Raw genomic sequence first — 25,178 nt, forward strand, 5'->3', positions numbered from 1 at the left:
CATCCCAACTGTTACCTGGGATCACCTCCCAAGTAAACTACTGCTGCTGGGAGAGAAACACACACACGTATGTGTATACGCGTATAGTATATGCCATGTCCCCTGATCTCAAGGAGCCCACAGTGTGGGGAGGAAGACTGACATCACAGGTCATTACCCTGCAGGTTGCTCAGAGCTCTGATTTAAGAAATTTCTCCTGCCCTAAGTAGGCTGGCTGACCGCCGTCGGGGATGGGTGCTTCCTGACAGTGGCCTTTGGTTACGTGATTTGTTTAGCACATACGGGGCACAAGAGATTACAGTACCATTAAACTTCCAAAACCTGGCTTACTCAGAGTTGCTCACAAATGCCTCTCATCTAATGGAGAGACAGGACAGTGTGGGCTTGCGTCTGGCTCTGGTCGCAGACTGCTGGCTTTGGTTTCCGGCTCCTCCACTTATTCCCTGTGTGACTCTGGGCCAGTTACTCACCCTCTCTGTGCTTCAGCGTCCTCATCTGCAAAATGGTGCATCCCACCCCCTCTTCAGAGAGGTGTTGTGAGCATTAAACCTCAGATCCATGTAAGTGTTTGGAACTGTGCCTGGCGTGTAGTGAACATCCAGTGAATACTGGCTGTTCTTGTTCTCTTTTAACTCAGCCGCCTCAGGGATGCGTCTGGGCTGTGGTGTAGTCCTTGTTCTGGCTACTTTATCTTCTTCAAGTAGCAGAATGTCACTTCTTGTGAAATGTTAAAATTCAGACTTATTTTGTTTTGGCTGTCTCCTAAATTAATCTGACGTAATTAGGTCTAACTGCATCGTTGTGTTTTTATCATGTTCTAAGAACTTATCTGTGTGTGACCCAGTGTATTTACTGTGAAGGTGTATTGTTTCATGTCAGATCACGATGTTGTATACCTGAAGCTAATGTCACATTGTGCGCACTATACTAAAAAAAAAAGAGAGAAGAAAAAGAAAAACGTCTACAGTGAATTACAATGTATAAAAACTTTTTTTGAAAAGTAGGGGTGAGGGGTGCCTGGGTGGCTCAGTTGGTTAAGCGTCTGCCTTTGGCTCAGGTCATGATCTCAGGGTCCTGGGATCAAGCCCTGAGTGGGGCTCCCTGCTCAGCGGGGAGTCTGCTTCTCCCTCTGCCCCTCCCCCTGCTCTTTCTTTCTCACTCTCTCTCTCAAATACATAAAAATCTTAAAAAAAAAAGTAGGGGTGAAGAAGTTGAAACCGTACGAACTGAGAATCAAATTGCATATATATTACAATTTTATATCTTCAAAGATAAAATAGGAACTTTTTTCACTTAAAATATACAACATGCAGAAGGCTTTGTAACGGTTAAAAAATGTAGACCAATGTAAATTTTCATAATTTTCCAGTAAGTGACATTTCTGGATCCAAAAAAAAAAAAAAGCTGTACGTATAGTTCCAGAAAATAGTGTACATATAGTAACTGAATTTTATCACCAAAATTAAAGCGATATACTATTTAAATATTTTTCTAATTAAGTATTACAATGTTTTCTCCACAAAGAAATGGTTTTACTCGTAGTAAGATTTCTTTTTATTTTATAGAATATATTTACATTAGGGGCACCTGGGTGGCTCAGTTGTTAAAGCGTCTGCCTTCGGCTCGGGTCATGATTCCAGGGTCCTGGGATCAAGCCCCATGTCTGGCTCCTGGCTCAGCTGGGAGCCTGCTTCTCCCTCTCCTTCTGCCTCTCCCCTGCTCATGCTCTCTCTCTCTCTCTGTATCTCTCTGTCTCGAATGAATAAATAAAATCTTAAAAAAAAAAAAAAAAAGAATATATTTACATTAAAAAAAAGAAAGAATATATTTACATTCATTTCTTGGTTCTCTTAAAGAGGAAAATTTTATTTTTTGTGATCTTTTCTAATGTTTTATTGCATTATGAAAAACTTCTTAATTTAGTTCTTTTATTCTTCCTTCCTTTTTTTTTTTTTTTTCAATTATTGGAATGTTTCCAGGTCTCTTTTCTTCAGGAAAGTTATTTTTCTTGCCCTAGAAATTTGTATTAAAATTAGAAAGGAGTGGGGCGCCTGGGTGGCTCAGTCCGTTAAACATCCAACTCTTGATCTCAGCTCAGGTTTTGATCTCAGGGTCATGAGTTCAAGCCCACATTGGGCTCCACGCCCACCCATTGTGGAGCCCACATAAACAAACAAACAAACAAATAAAATTAGAAAGGGGAAAGAAATACTGCATAGCTTTCAAATCTCCCATCCCACAGTGAAATTATTCCCATCTGAAATGAGAAACCCTACTGTTAATTAATTAATTGATTTCTTCCCCCCACTGTTAATTCAGAAGGGAGGGAATAAATATTGAGTCAACAAATGTTTATCATTAAAAAAAAATCCCATCACAGAAGAGAGGGCACACTGAAATTGAGCCTGTGTTTCATTTGCTGGCAGTTGCCAAGTGCCTGCAGTCAGGAGCGGACAGGATTAGCCCACGTGAGTCGGCTGTGGAGGCTCCTAGTCTTCAAGCTGCTGTAATTCCAGCTTCTCTGTGCTCCTAAAAGGACCTAATAGAAGTAGGGATTCTCTGGTAATTCTTCACTTGCCAGTGATTTAATATAAATCTCCCAAATTCATTAATTTATTCAACAAATACTTCCTGAGTGCATCCTGTGTACCAGACACCATGTTAAGGTGCTGTGTTACCCAAGAGGAGAAGGCCATGTGGGGAGGGTCAGATAATAGAGAGGCAGCTGGTAAGTAATGTAGTTTCAGAGCAAGGCAGTGCCATCGAGAGAAAATGGGACCCTCGGGTAAAAGGTAGCAGTAACTGGGGGTTCATCTGGGGAGGGGCCCCTCGGACGGGGAGCCAGGTGATGAAGGAGCCAGGAGAAATTGCCAGAGCACACGGCACACGCACAGCTTCCAAGACAGGACAAGCCAGCATATTGGAGGCACAGAAGGAGGACAGTGTGGCTCAGGGAGAGGGGTTGCATCACGCCCTCTGGTCACACACCTCAGAAGAGTGAGGTCGTTGCTTCCTCCTTGGATGTTTAGTAACTGTTCCTGTCCCAGTCCCTCGTCTCCCCTGCTTCTGTCAATATCCTGCTCAGAAACCTCCAAGGATTCCAGTCTCCCCACCTGGTATTCGAGGCCTTCCACAGTTGACCTTTCTGACCTTACTTTCAGTTTCTCAGCTTGGATCCTTTGTCCTGGCCTGCCAGGATCTTGTCTTTTGTTTCCCTTTCCTGGAATGCCTTCTTCCTTCCTCATCATTTTCTCTGCTCCTTCCCAACTTGCAAGTGATTTCCCCCGTTTCTCAGTACAGAGTTCATATTCACATTTGGCATTTATCACTTACCCCCGTCTTCTCACCTGGGCTTGTCTTAGCCTTCCCCGGGACTGTAACCCTGTTAACACATTGTGTGTCCTCCAGGACCTAGACTGAAGGCTTGTGCATTGCCAAGGTATTCAAAAACAAAAAGTAAAATCTTTGTTGATTGATTAATCTCATATTTTTAAAATTTCGATGACAGTGGTAGATTTAAGACCTTTAGAGAAATTTCCAGACTCCTGAGAATTTCACAAATGCCATGTAGTAGGTTCATTTTAGAAATGCACGTCTTTGCCAACTTTTGAGTGCAGTTTTACAAGGTTCGTGAACTTTAAGCCCATCCATGGACCCAGCTTAAGTGCCCTTGATTTATAGCACTAGTAAGTCTAAAATTCTGTCTCAGCTAATAACTGGATTATAAGCAAGGTGTACTTGAGCCCTTTTCCCAGATGGGTAGCCCTTTTCCTAAATTGAATACCTCTGTGGCTTCTCACAAGTTATTTCCTTCTGCGTGTATTTATGGGGCCCTGAGGAAACAGAAGGAGTCAGTAAAGGATGGTTTGGGCCATGGTGTTTTTACTTGCTCTTCGCAAGCTGGTTCATGTCAGCCACAATTGCCACCATGCAGGCCAGAACCAAATTCGATCTTCATTTATGGGGACTGTACTTACCTTCTTTATAGAATCAGTTTGCATGATGCTGATTTTCTCTATGCTCTACTGACTGAGCCGGCCAGGTGCCCTGACCACTGTGGACTTTAGATGCGGATGGGACCAGTATTGTGTGTCCAGTTTCATTCAGATTCATTCATTCATTCATTCATTCTTACCAATCTCTAGTCTTTTTGTGTACAGCCATGTTTCTTCCAAGCCTTGGGTTTACCTTGGTTACGAGACATGTTAAGAGAAAGGGGTCCTTACTGACTGTTTTCCATTTGAGAACTTGGCCTGTGAATTCATTTTCTATTTCCCTCCAGGTCACTGTTGTGTCACTGATCTTTGTTAGACCTGGGTTGGGGCTGGTTCTTGGCAGCTCCAATGACTGCAGAATCTGATACACTGTCTTAGGGATTATTAGGTAATATTTATCAGAAATGAAGCCGAGAGAATATTACAGCAGCACCTCCCAAAGTGTTTTCTGTGGAACACTAGTTCTTCTTGAAAGATTGAGGAAAGGATTCTTTGTTCAATGAGTTTGGTAAATGGTACATTAAATACAAGTAAATAAAGTTTCTTTCTGTTGGATTTCTCTCATGTGCGTCATGAATCTCCAAGCAAGATAGAGTGTGTAACTTTGCCCAAATTATGTAACCTCAGAAGAATTTTCTTTTCTTTTAGAATATCCATTCACATATCATTTACATTAAAGTTGGAGAACTGCTGTATTAGATGCAGAGTACTTATAAAAGCATTATTTATGAGTAAATATTGATTTTTATACTTACGATAATCCTATAGAGAAGTCCATTTCTTCAGAGTCTTGTGGCAGAAGGGTATTACTAATACTTTGCTCTCAAAATAAGACTTTTCTGTTGTGCATGTGTAGATTTCTCAAGCCTAGGTTTATATCCCTATATTCCTTGTCTGTTAATTCTGCATAATGTAAATTTCTAGGCAAATGGTTATTTCTTAAGAGAAGCCACTTTTTCCTGCTCTTGAGTACACCACATCTTTTATCTGTAGCAAGGAGTTAGAAACTCTTCATTCGGGCGCCTGGGTGGCTCAGTTGGTTAAGCGACTGCCTTCGGCTCAGGTCATGATCCTGGAGTCCCGGGATCGAGTCCCACATCAGGCTCCCTGCTCGGCAGGGAGTCTGCTTCTCCCTCTGACCCTCCTCCCTCTCATGCTCTCTGTCTCTCATTCTCTCTCTTGCAAATAAATAAAATCTTAAAAAAAAGAAAAAAAAAACTCTTCATTCATTCATTTCCCAAACTCTGAGGGCCTGTTTTGTTCCTAGGCATGGTGCTGGGTATTGGCATCCAGTTGCAAGTAAGAGCAGGCAGGTGTGGCAATGCATAGACACTGTGCTCAGCCTCTCTAGGAGACAGTGGGAGTTCCAGTGAAGACGTCAGCAGAGATTCGTGGAGGACATGGCACTTCAGTCAGTCTTGAATGATGGATGGTGTACTGCAGTCCAACAGTGGGTGGGACAATGGGCCCTGCAGGCCAAGGAAGCAGGATAGGAGATCTGTGAGGAGGTGTGGGTGAGAAAGAAAAGGCAAAGGAGAGAGGTAGTGGCTAGGACCACTCATGGAACATTGCGCCTGCCCTTCTAAGCAGTGTGGCCTTTATTCTGGAAGCTGAGGGGGTACCACCGAAGGGCTTTAAATCAGGGGTACCACGAGAGATTTGCATGGTGGGAAGATCACACCATGTAGAACTTAGGTCTGTAACTGTCCATAATTATATTGAACTTTGGCAGGTCATTCAGTATCACTTTTTAAGTATGTTTTTTTATTCCTGAGAAGAGAGAATTAATTGTAAAGGTTTTTGAACTCTTCTGATGAAGCTATTTGACTTTGTTAGCCTTACCATTCTTGCTGTTATGTAATTCTTTTTTGTTTGCTTGTTTGACTTTTTAAGTTTTTAATTCCAGTTCATTATATACAGTGTCATATTAGTTTCAGGTGAAACTAAAACTAATACAGTGATTCAGCACTTCATATGACACCCAGTGCTCCTCACAACAGGTGCACTCTTTGGTCCCCATCACCTAGTTCACTCATCCCTGTGCTGTAATTCCTTAGTAGTTTTGTCTTATTTTTTCCAGAGAAGAGGAGGTATCTTGCAGTGGGCCTCTCTCCCAAAAACAAGCAGAATTTTTTCTTTCTCAACAGGTATGTTAATTCTGTTATTTATCACCAACTTTTTTTTTTTTTAATTTTTAAAAAAGATTTTATTTATTAGAAAGAGAGAGGGCACAAGCAGGGGGAGCGGCAGGCAGAGGAAGAAGCAGGTTCCTCACTGAGCAGGGAGCCCGATGTGGGACTCGATCCCAGGACTCCAGGATCATGACCCAAGCCAAAGGCAGATGCTTAACCGACTGAGCCACCCAGGCGTCCCTATGACAAACTTTTAAAAACAAATCCTGTGGAGGGGCTCCTGGGTGGCTCAGTCGATTAAGCATGCAACTCTTGATTTCGACTTTTGTCATGATCTTGCGGTCATGGGATCAAGCCCCGTATCAGGCTCCACACTCAGCAGGGAATCTACTGGAGAGTCTCTCCCTCTTCCCTTACCCCTCCCCCTGCTCTCTCTTTCTCTCAAATAAATAAATAAGTAAATAAAACCTTTAATAAGTAAAAACACATCCTGTGGCATTATATGTCATCACACATGCCTGTCTTGTTAGTACGTTTATTAGTGAATCTGCATTATTCCTTATTCTCGGTCTTCTTTTCTTCACTAACAATACAGTGATGGTTATGTGTTCTTTATGATTTTGTGTGTGATTTTCTTTTTCTGTTTTTTTTTTAAAGATTTTATTTTTAAGTAATCTCTACACCCAACATGAGGCTTGAACTTAAAACCCCAAGATCAAGAGTCACATGCTCTACTGACTGAGCCAGCCAAGCACCGCATGCTTTTATGTATCTTAGAGTTATAATGCATGTTCATTTTATAATAGTGTGTGACTAACACAGCCCAGAAACCTGATTTAGGGGGTGCCTGGGTGGCTCAGTCAGTTAAGCGGCTGCCTTCGGCTCAGGTCATGATCCCAGGGTCCTGGGATCGAGTCCCACATCGGGCTCCCTGCTCGGCGGGAAGCCTGCTTCTCCCTCTCCCACTCCCCCGCTTGTGCTTCTGCTCTCGCTCTGTCAAATAAAATCTTTAAAAAAATAAATATTTCTAGGGGCGCCTGGGTGGCTCAGTCGTTAAGCGTCTGCCTTCGGCTCAGGTCATGGTCCCAGGGTACTGGGATTGAGCCCCGCATCGGGCTCCCTGCTCGGCGGGAAGCCTGCTTCTCCCTCTCCCTCTGTCTGCCGCTCTGCATACTTGTGCTCTCTCTCTATCTCTGTAAAAAAAAAAAACACAAAACCTGATTTGGAAGACTTATTTCTCTTCCCCCAACATTTTATTAGACATTTTCAAACAGAAAGAAAAGTTGAAAAGCATTGCACAGTGAATACCCATATACCTGTCACCTTGATGCCACAATTACTATTTTGCCCTGTCCTTATATACTTACACATCCCTTATCCAGCCACCATTTCATCTTTTCATCTTTTGATGCATTTCAAGTTGCAGACATCAGTACATTTCAGCCCAGACATTTCTTGCTGGTGTGTTTGAGCCATACTTTTTCATTTGCTTGGTAACAGAAACAATATTTTTCTCCCATGTTATTTTCAAGTATAGGATTTTGATTTTTTGCTCTACGTTTCTAATTTTCCTTAATTTTGTTATTAATTTTCTTTATGTTTAGGTCTAGATGAAAAGTGATAGGATCACCCCGCAAATGAATTTCAAACAGATTAGAAAAACCCATCTAGACAATTGGTTAAGTATGGAAGAGAAGATATAGCCAGCTCTTTACCTCCTCCTCACACTTCAGTACATTACAGATGGATTAAAGGGTAAATGTGAATATGTAAAGCTGTAATTAGACCAGGAGGAACTACATATTAACTTTTAACTGATCTCTAGGTGGGGAAAGACTTTCTAAACATAAAAGCTGTGGAAGAAAACACATAGAAGAAGATCATTTGATTTTTCAGCATAAAAATTAAAAATGTCTGCATGTCAGAACACATTCTAACAAAACTAAAAGGCAAACAATAAAATGGGAAAAAAGTACTTGCAGTAAATATGATGGTCACAGGGTTAATATTTTTGCTTTAAAAATCATATTTTCAAAGACTGATGATGAGACAGACTTTATATTATTAATGAAAAGAGCAGGAAGTAAATTGATATACCATGTTCTAATTTTGTTAAAAATGTGATATAGTTGTATAAATGTATGTATCACATGTATATCCCACACACATAGAAAAAAGACTGGAATAAGACACATTTTAATAGTGTTATTTCTGGGTGGAGGGGTTACAGATGATTTTTGTTTCCTCTATATGTCTTTCCATGTCTTTGGAATCTTCTATAATGATATAATGAATTCAAATGGAATTAGAAATTATTGCTTATAAATAAAAATTTGTCTAGGTAATGGGGCGCCTGGGTGGCTCAGTCGTTAAGCATCTGCCTTCAGCTCAGGTCATGATCCCAGGGTCCTGGGATCGAGCCCCACATCGGGTTCCCTGCTCAGCCCCACAATGAGTCTGCTTCTCCCTCTCCCACTCCCCCTGCTTGTATTCCTGCTCTCGCTATCTCTCTCTCTGTCAAATAAATAAATAAAATCTTTAAAAAAATTTTTTTTGTCTGGGTAAAATTGAAGTGTCTGTAACAAAGATAAGTACTAATGTTTAATTTAGAATTAGTTTTCTACATATTTTGTATAATCATTGCTGGTACCATCTAATGGGACAGATAACCGGGAGTAGGGCACCTGAGTGCTGTTGAGGCCTCTTGCAGTGCTGGATGGAGGTATACACTAGCAGTCCTGAGGGTGGTCACAGTCCGGGGTGGGTCACTTTGGTACTTTTCATGTAGTTTGATAAGTACTGCAGGAAGGGTTAGTGCAGGGGGCTTATGGGCACACATAGGGGCTTAGAGGACCTTACCTAGTTTAGAAAGTGATACAAGCAAGTGGCTGAAGTCTAAACTGGGGCCTGAAGGAGGAACAGGAGTTTGCAAGGCATGTGAGGAGCGTGTGACTGGGTAGAGGTAGTTGGGCGGCTTTGTGTTTCAGGAAGAGGAAACAGTGTTTTGTGTGGTCAAGAGGAGAGAGTAGCTGTGGAAAAGAACATAGTCAGGGGATGCTGGTTAGTATATATTTCCATATGTTTATTGGCCATTTCTTTCCACTGAGTTGTCATTTTTAAATTTCAGGCTTCTTTGTTAAAGAACGATGAGACAAAAGCTCTCACTCCAGCATCTTTGCAGAAAGAACTGAACAACTTGTTGAAATTTAATCCTGATTTTGCTGAAGCGGTGAGTCTTTTGAGTTGGAAAGCCACAACAAGGCTGCTCTTTATACTGAGAAGCCGTGCAAATGAGGACTGGCCCATTGGCCCCGTTTCTTGGAAGGAAATGTTGGCAAGTCAACAAGCCTAGGTGGCAAAGCTTTTCCTCTCACCCCTCACCCCCCGGGGCCATTAGGAGTTTCTTTAGTCTGTTGCTGTTCTCGTTCATATATCATCTCTCTAAAGCTCCGAATTATGAACAGTAGACTGATTTTTTTTTTTTAAGTTTTGGGGCTAAAAATTCTTTTCCTTCTTCCTCTTTTGTTAGTTTTTTTTTTTTTCCTCCCAAATTCAAGTAATTCCATTCCTTACTGGATTTTTACCCTGAAAACTTTTTCTTTTCTTTTTTTTAAAGATTTTATTTATTTTTTTGACAGAGAGACAGCTCGAGAGAGAACATAAGCAGGGGGAGTGGGAGAGGGAGAAGCGGGCTCCCGGCTGAGCAGGGAACCCGATGGGGGGTTTGATCCCAGGACCCTGGGACCATGACCTGAGCCAAGGGCAGTCGCCTGGCGACTGAGCCACCCAGGCGCCCCTCTTTTTTTGTTTTAAACTTTCTTAGTAGTACCTGGATTTGACATCTTTATTCACATGCAGACATATATCTGCTTTGCTCCATAGTAACTGGGATCTGCCTGTTGGAGGGAAGTTTAATTAAGTGAATCAAACAAAATGAAAATAGAGTCAAAATGCAAGATAATTAACTTAGTAAAGTAGTTAAAGACTCACTGTGTTATGACTTGGACATTTACGGAAATTAATTTTATAATTTTTATATGAATTCAGGAATTAAAATCTTTATTTTTGAGCTCACAGTATTCCTTAATACTTGAGCTAGTTGAGTCCCCCCCACCCCATCACCCATGGGCCCTAATATAACCAGTGGCATAGTGGACCTATATTTAGGCTAAAACTCTGACACAAATCCTAATGGGCGCCCATTTTTCATTTGGGGACTCCCTAAGGAGGAAATAAACTGTATCTTGAACTTGTTTTATCCTGCCTGTGGGGGAAAGGTTACGCTAAGCCGTCTTGCTGGGAGGGTTGGGGGTCTGCAGCCAGTGGGACGCTCTGAATTCGTTTCACGCGGGAGGAAGCCGAACATTTAAAATGCGTGGATTGTTTCTTGTTTCAGCACTATCTCAGCTACTTAAACAACCTCCGGGTCCAAGATGTTTTCAGTTCAACACACAGCCTCCTTCATTATTTCGATCGCCTGATTCTCACTGGGGCCGAAAGCAAAAGTAACGGGGAGGAGGGTTATGGCCGGAGCCTGAGATACGCCGCGCTGAACCTGGCCGCCCTGCACTGCCGCTTCGGTCACTAGTGAGTCCGTAGGTTTCTGTCCCCGCAGAGACTGAAGAGATCAACTCTCAAGCGTTTATCTTCCGAAGAGGGAAGCGCTTTTCCTGGACAGAAGTTAACAAAAATCTTCTGCTTAAGCAGTCTGCCCCCTAGTGTCACTGTTGAGCATTACTGTCTTAGTGCATGGCCTTTTTCCTTCTAAGAAAAACAGCCATTGAGTTAAAAGGAAATTAGGTCATTAGGCCAGAGATTCCCAAAAGGATTTTTCGGAGGTAATAATGATACAAAAGCTATTTTCAGTCTTTCAAAAAGCCAAAAGGAAGTCGTACTTTTACTGGATAAAACACTGTACGGCTTACTAAAAGCCACATGTTTGTGCTTTTGGATAGAATTCACTGGCTTATGCCATTGCTGAGATGTGCTTATGATTTTAATGAATAAAAATAGGAAAATTGCCCAATTATTAATTAGTAAATAGAGTTATGTGGATAAAAACTTAAAACATGGAGGCTATTTTGGAAGCAGTGAAATAATGTGAATAAGGGTGAAAAGGGAGGGAATTATTGATTGAAAGGGCCCCCCCACCCCCGCAATCCCCGTGGCTTTTTCCCCTTTGAGAGAAATGTGGTCTCTGCTACAGGCATTTTTGAATAGAGACTGTAGGGTGTGTTAATGGAAATACAGTGTCCAAAGTTCAAGAATTGAGACTTCTACCCCTTGCTGTTTGGGTCAGAAATTCTGTTTTTGATTGTTACATTTTAAAAGGGACATAGACAGGCTGGAGCTTGTGTGGGGGACAGTCTTCTTGTAGGCGTTCAAAGCCATGTTGTATAAACAGTGTGGGAAGGATATGAGAATGGTGAGCTTAGAGAGAAAATGATTTAGCCAAGTACGTGTTTGGCATCTTCATGTCATAAAAGCCATGTGAAGAAAGCTTAGATGACCGAGGGTGTAATTCCTGGAGAAGAACAAGAGCGGGGAAGTGCAAAGGAAGGGCCGTGCTTTGCCCATGATAAGGAAGGTGGTCCCACATGGAACCTCTTCAGAAGTGTCAGCGAGGTGCTCAAGCCTAGACCAGGTGTCAGTAAGGGAACTGAAGCATCACATTGATAGTTGGACTCAGAAAGGTTCAAGTCTACTCCAAACTCCATGATTTTATGAGATCCATGTTGTCTTTTGATCCTTGACTTCTTCTTTGCCTGCCCAACTGTAACGTCTTCTTTTTTTTTTTTTAAGATTTTATTTATTTATTTGAGAGAGAGAGAATGAGATAGAGCATGAGAGGGAGGAGGGTCAGAGGGAGAAGCAGACTCCCTGCCGAGCAGGGAGCCCGATGCGGGACTCGATCCAGGGACTCCAGGATCATGACCTGAGCCGAAGGCAGTTGCTTAACCAACTGAGCCACCCAGGCGCCCCTGTAACGTCTTCTTAATCGGAACCTTTCGTTTTGTATGTTATCATAATAAATAGCAATATCATTTGTAGTACTTACCATTAACTGATTTCTGTGTTCAAAACAGCTTCTGCTAGGGTTTGGAAATTTGTATCCAGCCTTCTAGATACAAATAATCGGTTGATGTATAGAATTTATATATTTTCAATAGGAGAGGCAGCTAACTGCATCAAATTAATTGCTAATTAATTTACTCAGGTCCATGCTTCTTTGATTCTAGCCCTGGAGCTGTGGCCTTTATAAATCTTTGTCACTTAGCTTATAGGATTGTGAAGATTTCTTGAAAGTCAGTATAGTTGTTTACTGAGCTTCTGCTGTGTACTAGGCACTGTGGTAGGTGCTGAAGGTACAGCAGTAAAAGAAGAGGGAAAAGCCTCTGTTCTCATGGAGCTTACAGTAGGGGAGATAGACAATAAACAACACTGAACATAATACATAAAGGTGATAGATGAGAATAGAGGGTTGGGAATGCTGTTCTTTTCATAAGGGACACTCCTCCAGATATATGCACAGATCACTCCTTCAATTTGTAAGTGTCTGTTTAAATAATAAGGTAGCAGGTCAGCCTTCCCTCACCTCTACTAACTTAATATTTGAATAGAGATTTAAAGCAGTCTTAATCTATCTGCGAATCTACCATTTGGTAGATCTAACTTTTCCTCCTCCCTGGGGAAAAGTAATCTCTCTTTAGTTTTAGCATACTATCTATACAGTTCTCCCAAAAGCCCCCCCCCTTTTTTTTAACTTAACATTATTTATTTATTCTTCAGGTATTCAATAAAGTTAAATCAACTGATATTTATTGAGGGCCTGTATGTGATGATATGCTTCCTGCCCCTGAGTAGCTTATCCTATTGCATCTCAGCATTGAAAGGAGTTTAAAATAAATGTAAAATAGGTAAAAATGTATCTTACCTCTTTAGTCAAATAAGTGGGTATTGAAGAACAATCCAGCTCTCCCCAGTTAAAATGGATTGTGTGAGGCTAATGCTAATTTTAAAGAAAATTCCTTATGTAAATTTTTACTTAATAAGTGATACCCATAGGATTTCTGATTTGATTTTGAGGTCTTCTGTAACCCTGCATTTATAGAACTTCTTTTCTGTGACTTGCCACTGGGAAACCAAAATTTAAGAGCTTGCCCTCTGCAGGCTTATAAACTACTTGAAGAAATAAAATTAACACATTAAATAAGTAGAAGGTGATACATAATAGTATTTAAGTACTGCAAGGTGGGTTACAGATAGCATTTCTGTGGGTGTTTTGAGGTGAGAGCTCAGTGGGGCCAAGGATAGTTGGCTGAATTTCCGCAGACTCTGAGATTAAGGGAGACATCCCAGATGAAGGGGAGCCACGTCAGCAGAAAAAAAATCTCAGAAGTGAGTATTCTCAAAATACATTTTAAAACTAGTTTTGAAAAAATACAAAAGTATCAAATGCCATTGTAAAAAAAAATTCACATAATGGGGAAGGGAATGCAGTGAAAAGTGAAATGTTATATCCTATGCTTGCCCCTCCTCCCAGGGGTAGACAACTAAAATAAAAATCTTAGGAGCAGAGATCAAGAAAAGCCATTCCTTCTTGCCCTTTGCAGTAGAAATCCACCTTAGAAAGGACCTGTTCTGTGTCTCTACTGTTAATGTTTCTTGCTGCTGGGAGAGGGAAGCACCTCTGACGGAATAAGCTCATTGTTACAACTTCCAACCCAGAGGCCTCTACTTAGATGAATTACTGTACAGATGCCTTCCTATTACGTTGCTTGGACATGTTTGTTAATGAGGTTTTTTTTTTAAAGGTTTTATTTACTTATTTGACAGAGAGAGACACAGCGAGAGAAGGAACACAAGCAGGGGGAGTGGGAGAGGGAGAAGCAGGCTTCCCGCTGAGCAGGGAGCCCGATGCGGGGCCTGATCCCAGGATCCTGGGATCATGACCCAAGCCGAAGGGCAGACGCTTAACAACTGAGCCATCCAGGTGCCCCTGTTAATGAGTTATTAATGTTTGGTCTGTCTCTAGTCAGCAGGCAGAGCTCGCCCTGCAGGAGGCGATTAGGATTGCCCAGGAGTCCAACGATCATGTGTGTCTCCAGCATTGCTTGGTGAGCTGCCCCCTCCTGTCTCGGGAGTTCTGCCCCTGGGTTGAGTTGGCCTTCAAAAGGCCCCATTCGGATTGGGTTGTTTTGCAGTTAGAAGGCCCTGAGAGGTGAAGGGAAACCAGTTAGGTGGTTGTGGGAATTCAGAAAAGGCAACCCATAGTTATTATCTTTCTTAATTCATGATCTCTGTTTTGCTTTGGTGGGGGGGGCATTTCTTGTCTACAAATTTTAATCCAAAGCTACCACTTTAAACGTTGGCATTAACCAAAAGGTGTATGCAACACCTAGTAACTGGATCAGACATCGTCCCGTAAAAGCATAAACACCAAGCACAAGGAGAACGCAGAATTCATTTAACATTCCCTGAGAATCTCGATTTCTCAATTAAAGGCCCTATGGGAGCTTCATGTCTTTTTTATGGAATACTTGCCACTCACTACTGTCAGAGGTGAAGATCAGTGGCTGTTTAGCTCAGTCTGACAGTTTTAATGTGTTCAGTGGTTTTCATTTAGGTTCATACTTCGTGAATATTTTAGAAGATTTATCTTGTCTCTTGTTAAATCTTTCTTACAACCATGCTGATATTTCGATAGAACATTAACCGTTGTCATTGTTAGGATATATTTTGATGATTTCTCTTACCAGAGCTGGCTTTACGTGCTGGGGCAGAAGAGATCTGATAGCTATGTTTTGCTAGAGCACTCTGTGAAGAAGGCAGTACATTTTGGGTTACCGGTAAGGCTCGTCTTCCTGTGAGATTATTTAAATAAATGGTGTGGTTTTATTCTTGGTAGTTTCAGATGACCTTAACTGTTAATCAAACCACCAAATTCTATTTGGTAGGTTTCTCTCTGCTCCTTTTATCTTAATAATGTCTATAAAAGTTCTGTTGACCAATTTGAGGGGAGATACTTGTTTAGTTTATTGATCAACATTGACTTCCACATATTTACTTAGAAAAATTTCAGAAAAGGCTTATTTTTTTTTTCAAAGATTTTATCTATTTATTTGACAGAGGGAGAGAGTCAGTGAGAGAGGGAACATAAGCAGGGGGAGTGGGAGAGGGAGAAGCAGGCTCCCTGCTGAGGAGGGAGCCCGATGCAGGGCTCGATCCCAGGACCCCGGGATCATGACCTGAGCCGAAGGCAGACGCTTAATGACTGAGTCACCCAGGCACCCCAGTTAGCATCTGACTCTTGATCTCAGCTCAGATCTTGATCTCAGGGTCGTGAGTTCAAGCCCCATGTTGGGCTCCATGCTGGGTGGGGAGCCTACTTAAAATTGAGGTACAGTTGACACATTGTATATGCTTTTTAAATCTGTAAATTGTCCATTTGATTCATTTTTGGGAAAGGAAACTTACATGTACAGAATTGATTATAATGACAAAAGTAAGTTGTCCCTTAAAATAAATGATAGACTTCGTAAGTACAATTTTTGTTTTGGAGTTAAGCTTTTTTTTTTTTTAAGATTTATTTATTTTAGTGGGGGGAGGGGCAGGGGAGAGGGAGAGAAAGAATCTTCCAGCCAACTCCCTGCTGAGTGTGGAGCCTGACAAAGGGCTCGGATCTCATGACCCTGAGATCAGGACCTGAGCTGAAACCAAGAATCAGACACTTAACGGACTGAGTCACCCAGGTGCTCCTAAGCTCTTTTTTTTTTTTTTTTTAAAGATTTTATCTATTTGAGAGCGAGAGAGAGCGAGAGCAAGCACACAAGCAGAGGGAGGGGCAGTGGGAGAGGGAGAAGCAGGCTCTCCACTGAGCAGGGAGCCTGACTTGGAGCTCTATCCTAGGGATCCTGGGATCATGACCTGAGCTACCCAGGTGCCCCCTAAGCGGACTCTTTTAAGTTGTGCTTTCACCTTTGAAAATTATATCAGAAGTTAATGAAAAGATAATTATGCTCATAATAGGCATCCTTTAAAAAATTTCCTACTTCAGGGGCGCTTGGCTGGCTCATTTGGTAGAACATGTGACTCTTGATCTTGAGGTTGTAAGTTTGAGCCCCACGTTGGGTGTAGAGATTACTTAAAAATAAAATCTTGGGGCGCCTGGGTGGCTCAGTCATTAAGCGTCTGCCTTCGGCTCAGGTCATGATCCCAGGGTCCTGGGATTGAGCCCCACATCGGGCTCCCTGCTCCGCGGGAAGCCTGCTTCTCCCTCTCCCATTCCCTCTGCTTGTGTTCCCTCTCTTGCTGTGTCTCTCTCTGTCAAATAAATAAATAAAATCTTTAAAAAAAAAAAGGGGTTTACCTTTGAAGAAAAAAAATCTTAAAAAAAAATTAAAAAGGGAAGTAAAAAAATCTCCTACTCCGGGGGTGCCTGGGTGGCTCAGTCCATTAAGCATCTGCCTTTGGTTCAGGTCATGATCCCAGAGACCTGGGATCAAGTCCCACATTGGGCTCCTTGCTCAGTGGGGAGCCTGCTTCTCCCTCTCCCTCTGCCTGCCACTCCCCCTGCTTGTGCTCTCTCTCTCTAACAAATAAATAAATAAAATCTTAAAAAAAAAAAATCCTACTCGGTAATGTGTCCAGCACTGTTTGACACATACTGTTTTGTATTTATTTAAGATTTTATTTATTTGAGAGAGAGCTCGCATGAACAGGGGGAGGGGCAGAAGGCGAGGGAGAAGTAGGCTGCCCGCCAAGCACGGAGCCCAACACAGGGCTCCATCCAAGGACTCCGAGATCATAACCCAAGCCGAAGGCAGACGCTTAACTGACTGACTGAGCTACCCAGGTGCCCCACATACCGTTTTATTTTAATTTTTACAATAATTCTTAAGAGTTTATGCCCATTTTACAGATGAGGAAGCTGAGGCTTGGTTAGGAAGCTAACTGGCCTCGACTCACAGAATAAGTGATAGAGACAGTGTTTAAGTCCAGGCCCATTTTATGTCAAAGCCCTGGTTCTTCTCAGCATACCATCTGCCTCTCTTCCAGGCCCAGTTTTTCAGAAACACATTTCATATGCGTTAGGGTCAGGCTGTAGGTACTTTCCTTTTATATAATGCCATCGGTTTGCATGTGCTGAAATGTGAAAGATGCCAAATTTCTGAAGAGTGAACAATTCTGTCATGTAATCTGTACCTTGAGTCATGGGTATGTCTGTCCCCTTAGTACCTCGCCTCTCTGGGAATACAGTCCCTAGTTCAGCAGAGGGCTTTTGCTGGGAAGACAGCAAACAAACTGATGGACGCCCTAAAGGACTCTGACCTCCTACACTGGAAACACAGCCTGTCAGAGCTCATCGATATCAGCATTGCACAGAAAACGGCCATCTGGAGACTCTATGGCCGCAGGTGGGTCTTCAAGCCGACTTTCAAGGTCATAAGGGCATGAATCCTTCCAGAGATGAGCAGAAGCTTGCAAACTGGTTCTATGAAAGGCCAAACAGACAAGTCATTTTCCCCTTTGATGAAAGTTGTTCATGCAGGGGATTAAAGAAGATGCTTATAGTTTTAAAACACTTTGTACTTTCCATAGACTTTGTAAAGTTCTTTCCTGTGCTCATTCTTATTTGCTCCTCCCAACTGCCCTGTGAGGTAACTGGTAGGTGAGCTCCATTCTAGGATGTGAAAACCAAGGTTCACACATCTGATCTGCCCAAGATCACAAATGTCATTAACAGTGACAGAGCCAAGACTCACACCCAGGTCCTGTGACTCCAAGCACTATGCCCCTGTGATCCGAGACCGGAATCTCTCTTCCTGTCCCTGGCAGGCAGGGGCCACAGTTGCTTGGGTTGCGCTTCCCTGTTAGCCGAGCTGTGTTCTCTAGAGTATCTCCGGCCTCGAGTTTAATTTTCCATTTGGCCTTCTTTAGCTTGGAAGTACCCTTCTGAACCAGGTTTTTAATCCTGGAGCCCTGTCACTACCCCACCTTCTACCTAGACAATCTGCTATTCCTAGGAATTCAATAAGGAAAGGAGGCGCCTCCTCTGCCAGTCTTGTTTTTGTATACTTGAGATCATTTTTTGGCACGATGTGCTGAGACAGCTGCAGACGCTGGCCGCCGCTTACATTGCCAGAGCAGCTGGTGCCAGGATGGCATCAGGTCTGAATTCATCCGTGAAAACTAATTAACACACTGTGACCACAGGGAAATTAGAGGCAGTCAAGGGGTCTGGAGCTTGGAGCTCCCGGTTGCGCCATAACCACCACATGTTTCCTTTGGGGCTGCACACCCAGGGTGCGTTTCTGCTTTCCTTGTGCTGAGGGTGGGAGGTGGCCGCTCCCCCTAAGCCAGAGCCTGCAGGGGGACTTCATTTCCTTCCATTTCCACTCAAGAGAGTTGTGGGATGTGGCCGAGGGGCAACCTGGGTCTCCTGACTGAAGGGGATTCCTGTCCGTCTCCCCACCCAGCACCATGGCACTGCAGCAGGCCCAGATGTTGCTGAGCATGAACAGCCTGGAGTCCGTGAATGCGGGCGTGCAGCAGAACAACACGGAGTCATTTGCTGTCGCCCTCTGCCATCTCGCAGAGCTGCACGCGGAGCAGGTAGGCAGGTAGCTGGGCCTGCGTGCCTCGGGAGCAAGGGAGGCTCCACCATGTCTTCTTCCCTCTGCTGCTTCAGAAGCACTGGATGTGTCTGGGTCAGGCCTGGTTGGATGCAGGGGGCGCTGAAAGAGTGAAATCCCATTGGTGGAGAGGGACGGGGTGTGGAGCCTTTAAAGTTTGTTGAACTTGGGATCTTTTTGCATTGACAAAGGGAATAAGAGGTCAGCTATTTCCATGTAGCAAGTGGAATAAAAAGGAGTCTTTGAAATTTAAGGTAGTAGAGCTATGTATGTTTATAGGAGACGGGAAAGCCACACCAGTTAATGTTAAGTCTCCAACACAAGTCTGATTGACTCCGAAAAGGGACAGTGGGAACTGGATGTAACCTTGACTTACAGCCCAAGTCATTTTACGTGATTCTCTTTGTAGGGGATTGATGAAAGGGTCTCTCATGCTGCTCTAGGCTTTCTCTCTCCTTTGCTCCAAAATGTCTTCTTTCATGGAAAAGAAGTCAGGGAAACCTCTTACCCAAGCCCTCTAGCTCACTAAACACTGCCTTGGCTATACGTGCATTTCCTTGATCATACAGCTTTCTCCACTTGTCTGTGGTGTCCATTACTGTTAGATTATTGTTAGGTTGTATCATAGCACTCAGTATTCCCTAATCTGCAGCCTAAAGATCTTTGGATGGTGTCCACCCCTTTCAGAAGTCTATAAATACTTCCCCCCACTAAATGTATTTTAGCATTTGGCAGTCCTTTAGGTATCTGTGGAGACAAAGGGGATAGATGGGCTCTGGCTGCGTCCCACGTGCACCTTCATCAGCTGCCCTCTTCCTGCACCTGGGAAGCATCACATTGGCTTCCGTGATGTCAGAACAGCGTCCAGCTGCACGTGCTGTTTGCTTTCCCGCAGGAAGCTGCACGTTCATCACTTTCTTGGTTTTTCTCCCCCTCTTGATGGAACCTCTAAACATATCCTCTTTTCCTTTCCTGGTACCGTGGTTAAGTGGGGCATTTGGTAATGGATGAGTCAATGAACCTTCAGTTAGGTATTTGGTGTGAACCTCGTGCGACTTTTCTCCTCCAACAACTTTTTTGAGATAAAATTCACATGCTATACAATTCACCCACTTTAAGTTTCCCCATATGGCTTTTTGAAGTCAGATTCTCCCCCACTGACCCCAGCCTTAGACTGGACAATTTCCTTTCAGCTCTCTTTGAGTTATGTAGGGTAGAAATGATTTTTTTTTTCCTGCTGGACTGAAAAACTACTTTACAAAAATCTTGGTCTTGGCTCGATACTCAAGCTTTGAAACTTTCTCCAAGGCCAGTTATTAGAGTTCTTTGATTTTTCCTGGGAGATTTTTCCTGCTCTTTGGATCTGTATTGGTATTTCCATCTTCATGTCCCTTATATCCCCGCGCTTATGTGAAGAAGCTGCTGACGCCATCATTGCCTGGCTCCAGTGGCCAGGATGTGTTGTGAAGCCTTAGAATTGCACTGCTAGGAGATAAGCAGTGGCCTCTTTGTTTCATTTCAGTCCCTTCCCCCCCTTCCTCAACCTGCCTTCTTAAGACCTTGCTAGTGCTAGAACATCAACCAGGTAGCTATACCCACAGGGCTGATGATTGTCACATTTTTAATTGTATAGGTTAGATAGGCCCCTGGGAAATTAAGCTTGGCCAACGGTGGAGAAGGCAGCTTTATCATGCATCTCCATTTGCTCCTTTATTTCCTTTATGTGTGCTTCGGATTGTGTTCTGAAATTGATCACCAAATAAACTGGATACTGCACTTTGGTGTGGCAGTGACTGGGGCGTGGGTGAACCTACAAAGAAGTTAGAAGGTCTGAATTGCTGTTTCTGACCTTCCTCCTGAAACCCAGAGGGAACACTAAGACAGCCAGCCCCCTTGCTACTTTTGTGTAATTCTAAGACCATCTGGTATCATAACTCTCCCAACCTCAGGAGGAGCAGGTCACAGTGGGAATGTTTGGGGGGATACTGCAGTGTGTGTCTCTCTACTTGGCCTACAGGTTTGACAACCCATCTCAACCTACATGCCAAACTCACTGTGGCAGTCATGAAAATAGTTGTCAAGATTGGTCATTTAAAAATCATAGGAATAGGGGCGCCTGAGTGGCTCAGTCGGTTAAGCGTCTGCCTTCAGCTCAGGTCATGATCCCAGGGTCCTGGGATCGAGCCCCACATCGGGCTCCTGGCTCAGCGGGGAGCCTGCTTCTCCCTCTCCCTCTGCCTCTCTCCCTGCTCATGCTCTCTCTGTATCTGTATCTCTGTGTCTCAAATGAATAAATAAAATCTTTAAAAAAAAAAAAAAATAAATAAAAATCATAGGAATAAAAAGATTATTGACCTTTTATTATAATTCAATGTAATTTCCACTTAATTCACTTCAAATAAAAGTTCACTTGCAGTCTGATTGAACTTCTATATAGACAGAAGATATTTCACCTAATCAAAGGATTGGGACAAATTGAAAAGCTTTTGGAGTCAATAAGAAACATTCCAATGAGGGACGCCTGGGTGGCTCAGTCGGTTAAGCGTCTGCCTTCAGCTCAGGTCATGATCCCAGAGTCCTGGGATCGAGTCCCACATCGGGCTCCCTGCTCCGCGGGGAGCCTGCTTCTCCCTCTGCCTCTGCCTCTCTATCTCTCATGAATTAAAAAAAAAAAAGTTAAAAAAAAGAAACATTCCAATGACATAAGGGTACAAAAAAAACCCATGAAAGTGTATTCACATTAAAAAAAAAAAATGACCGAAAAACATGAAAAAGTTTTCAATCTAGTCATTAAAGAAATTCAGATTAATACAGTGAAATACTAGTTTCACCAAATAGGCAATCCTTAACTGTTGTGGTGGGAGAAAGGCATAGAGTGCTGGTATGAAAGTTCTTGGCACATTTCTGGAGGTGGTTTAGTAATTTATATCAGAGGGCTTCGGAATGCCTATCATTTGACCAGCCAGTTTTATTTCAAAGGTCTTATCTTAAGGAAATGACTGGACAAGTGGACATGTAAAGGTATATGCACCAAGATATTCACTGTAGCATTCTTTTTTTTTTTTTTTTTTTTTAAGATTTTATTTATTTATTTGAGAGAGAGAGAGAATGAGAGACAGAGAGCATGAGAGGGAGGAGGGTCAGAGGGAGAAGCAGACTCCCCGCCGAGCAGGGAGCCCGATGCGGGACTCGATCCCGGGACTCCAGGATCATGACCTGGAGGCAGTCGCCCAACCAACTGAGCCACCCAGGCGCCCCTGTAGCATTCTTAAAATGGACGAAATTATCCCACACTAGGGGGTTATTTTGATGTGTCGTAGTTTATTTACCTAATAACATAGTATGATGATACAGCTTTGTATTTGTGAACACTGGAAAGATTGATTCGTTCAAAAAATATTTATTGAGTGTCTACCATGTAGTACACAGTGTTATAGGCAATTTACAGAAATAGCATATATACCTGTTTTTAGAAAACGTGTATGTGTTTATTTATGTGCATAAAAGAAATTTAGAAGGATATGTGCCAAAACATTCTTGTGATTATCTTTGGTGAGATTGAAATTGGTCTTTTTCTTATTGTTTACATTTATTTTTAAGTTTTTTTCCTAGAATGAACATGCATTACATGTGTAATTAAAAAAATTTTTTTAATGAACAAATAAAATATGCTAGAACCTTAAAAAAAAAGACCCCTTGATGTATGGCAGTCTCTGGCTCGTGCCTTCCAGGGTACAGCACCACAAACAGGTGAATCATAGTGACATCCTGTGAGTGGGGTAGCAGGTGTGGTTTCAGCACAGGTGTGCTCATCGAACCGTGTGTTTCTACTTAGGGCTGTTTTGCTGCAGCTTCGGAAGTGTTAAAGCACTTGAAGGAACGATTCCCGCCTAATAGTCAGCATGCCCAGGTAATCTGCCTTTTGCATGGCATTGGATTTATTTCCAAAGAGATGCTTTTTACTGTACTGTTGTCAAAGCAGAATATTTTAGGGTCTCCCCTCAGTTTCTTGTGTCTTGGTTCCGTTCTGTGTCATCTGTGCATTGAGGTGAATATAGGTACATACCAGACTCTGTAAGCTCTGTTAGAGAGGGCAGAGAAATAAACTCTGATAAAAGATTTAAAGATTTATTTAGGGAACTTTTTTCTTCCTGTCTTTATGGTTTTAAGGTAGTATTCCTTATATCTCTAACTGTATGGATCATCTCTGTCTATGGATAGATGAAGAATTACATCTCAGTTTGGTGTTGTGTCCCTTACTTGGCAACTCTAGTCTTTTCCTCCCAGAATTAAATGACCTTTTGGGAAGATGTTGTCCCCAGAGGGAATTTAATTTTATAAAGCACTCCCAGGCCCCCTGTTCCTTATTGCACTGATGTCTGTCTCTAGTGGGGCTGAGAAAGCTGTTACACTGGTCCCTTCTTCTTTCCCTTACCAAGTTTAGTCAGCAATGGATTTGAGAATTTGAAACCCTAAGAGATCATGGCCTGGGAATCTACTGCTGGTCCCTGAGCTGCCACTCCCAGGGATTGTTGGCTCCACCGCACTGGATATCCTGTGGGTACCCATCTGCATGTGAAATGTGCTGGGGTCTCAGCCGGCTGTGATCCGAACTCAAAGGACCCAGCTGCAAAGGTGGTACGCAAACAGAGGAGAAGACAGGGGAAAGCACCTACGGGTCACGTGGGAAGGGAGAGTTAAGTGTGGTTCTGTGGCAGTGCTGATGTGATGGAATAGTTTTGGTTATAGTTCTAGTTGTTAAAAAAAAAAAGAATTTAATTCACAGTTCACCGAAAAAACATCTACGGCCAATAGATATATAACAAGATGCTCAGCCTGACTGACAATCAGGGAAATACAAGTGAAAACAATAATGAGATATTTCATACCCATCAGATTGGCCAACGGTAAAATACCTGACAGCACCAAGTGTTGGTGAGGACGAGGAGTGACAAGTAGTGTCCTATGCTCGGGGCGGGGGGGGGGGGGGAGGGTGCGAATCCGTAGAACCTGTTGGAAGAACGAATGGGCACTACATTAAAATGAAGGTGTGGATGTCCTACGACTGCCTTCCCACCGCTTGCTGTAGACCTGAGATAAACTCTTGCACCAGGAGAGATGTATGAGAATGTTGATTGCAGCCTTGTTCAGAAGAGTGAAAAATTGGTCCTACCTAAATACTCATCAACATGAGAATGGATAAGTTGTCGCATATTCATGTAATTGAAAACTATTCATCAGTGAAAAGGATAAACTAGAGCTACTTGTATGAACATGTGTAAGTCCCAGAAAAATAATGTTGAGCTTAAAAGCAAGTTGTCAAAGGATACATAGAGTATGATAGTATTTACTATATACAAAATTTAAAAACGTACAAGATTGCTCTCTGGGCTAAATGCACCAAGAAGGTTGGAATCATTGGTACATATCGGACCCCGTTATGGTGCCTCCCTCAGGAAAATGGTGAGCAAGACTGAAATAAGCCAGCACGCCAAGGAAACTTGCTCCTTCTGTGGCAAAACCAAGATGAAAAGAGGAGCTGTGGGGATCTGACACCTGTGGTTCCTGCATGTAAACCGCAGCTGGGGGTGGGGAGGTGGCCCTGACTTACAGCACCGCTTCTGCCCTCACAGGAACATCTGAAGGAATCGAAAGTGAAAGACGGGGTAGAAGCTCTATCATTTGAAACACTGCTAGCCTATAATAAATGGGTTAATTTATGTAACAAAATTACTTAAGCTTGTTGTAAATTTATTAATTTTCTGTTGGTTGCATTGACTTCTCTTTCTCAGAAAGCTTGGAAATCAAAAATCCTTCGAATTTTTATTAGAAAAAAAATATGGGATCATACTATACATTGTTTAAGGGTAAGAATATATGCTGTAGAAGTATAAAAACATGAATGAGAGTGATAAACATTAAATCCGGTGCTTACTTTGGGCAAAGAAAGGGAATGGAATTTGCAAAGAACTTCAATAGTGTGTGATAGTATCTGAAGCAAATAAAGTAAAATTGTGATTTGACAAAGTTGGTGATTGGCACACATGTGTTTTTTTTATTCTTAGTGCTTTTTCACATCCTTGAAATATTTATTAAAAAAATTTTAAATCTCAAAAAAATGTGTATGAATTGTAAGAATACTTGCTAAGCAAGCCAAAATATTTTTATATTTCTGTTGAATAACGAGGTGAACCCTTGCCATTTTGTTCTTTTTTTTTTTCCTTATTAGTTATGGATGCTATGTGATCAAAAAATACAGTTTGACAGAGCAATGAATGATGGTAAATACCATTTGGCTGATTCACTTGTTACAGGAATCACAGCTCTTAATAGCATAGAGGGTGTATACAGGTAAGAGACTGAAAACTCCAACCCCAGGATGAAGTGATTCTCAAATGCCTTTATTCTTACTTGTT

The 25,178-nt window shown here is 42.4% G+C and overlaps 1 protein-coding gene across 2 annotated transcripts in view; it reads left to right on the top strand.

The window, feature by feature from the left end:
• The window catches only part of ANAPC5 (anaphase promoting complex subunit 5), a 42,256-nt gene that overhangs the window by 7,776 nt on the left and 9,302 nt on the right, over window positions 1–25,178 (top strand). Inside the window, exons 5-13 of one of the 2 annotated variants that reach the window (XM_045887703.3) lie at window positions 6,076–6,142; window positions 9,255–9,356; window positions 10,524–10,714; window positions 14,163–14,244; window positions 14,887–14,976; window positions 17,363–17,544; window positions 18,607–18,742; window positions 22,598–22,672; window positions 24,992–25,113. In XM_045887703.3, the coding sequence (XP_045743659.1) occupies window positions 6,076–6,142; window positions 9,255–9,356; window positions 10,524–10,714; window positions 14,163–14,244; window positions 14,887–14,976; window positions 17,363–17,544; window positions 18,607–18,742; window positions 22,598–22,672; window positions 24,992–25,113 (1,047 nt within the window). The remainder of the gene's footprint in view (window positions 1–6,075; window positions 6,143–9,254; window positions 9,357–10,523; window positions 10,715–14,162; window positions 14,245–14,886; window positions 14,977–17,362; window positions 17,545–18,606; window positions 18,743–22,597; window positions 22,673–24,991; window positions 25,114–25,178) is intronic. The other variant, XM_045887704.3, reaches the window with a different exon arrangement.

The sequence above is a fragment of the Mirounga angustirostris genome, unplaced genomic scaffold (assembly GCF_029215605.1).
Source record: "Mirounga angustirostris isolate CCGP_5_RB_7025 unplaced genomic scaffold, mMirAng1.0.hap1 SCAF_14, whole genome shotgun sequence".
NCBI classification, from domain to species: domain Eukaryota; kingdom Metazoa; phylum Chordata; class Mammalia; order Carnivora; family Phocidae; genus Mirounga; species Mirounga angustirostris.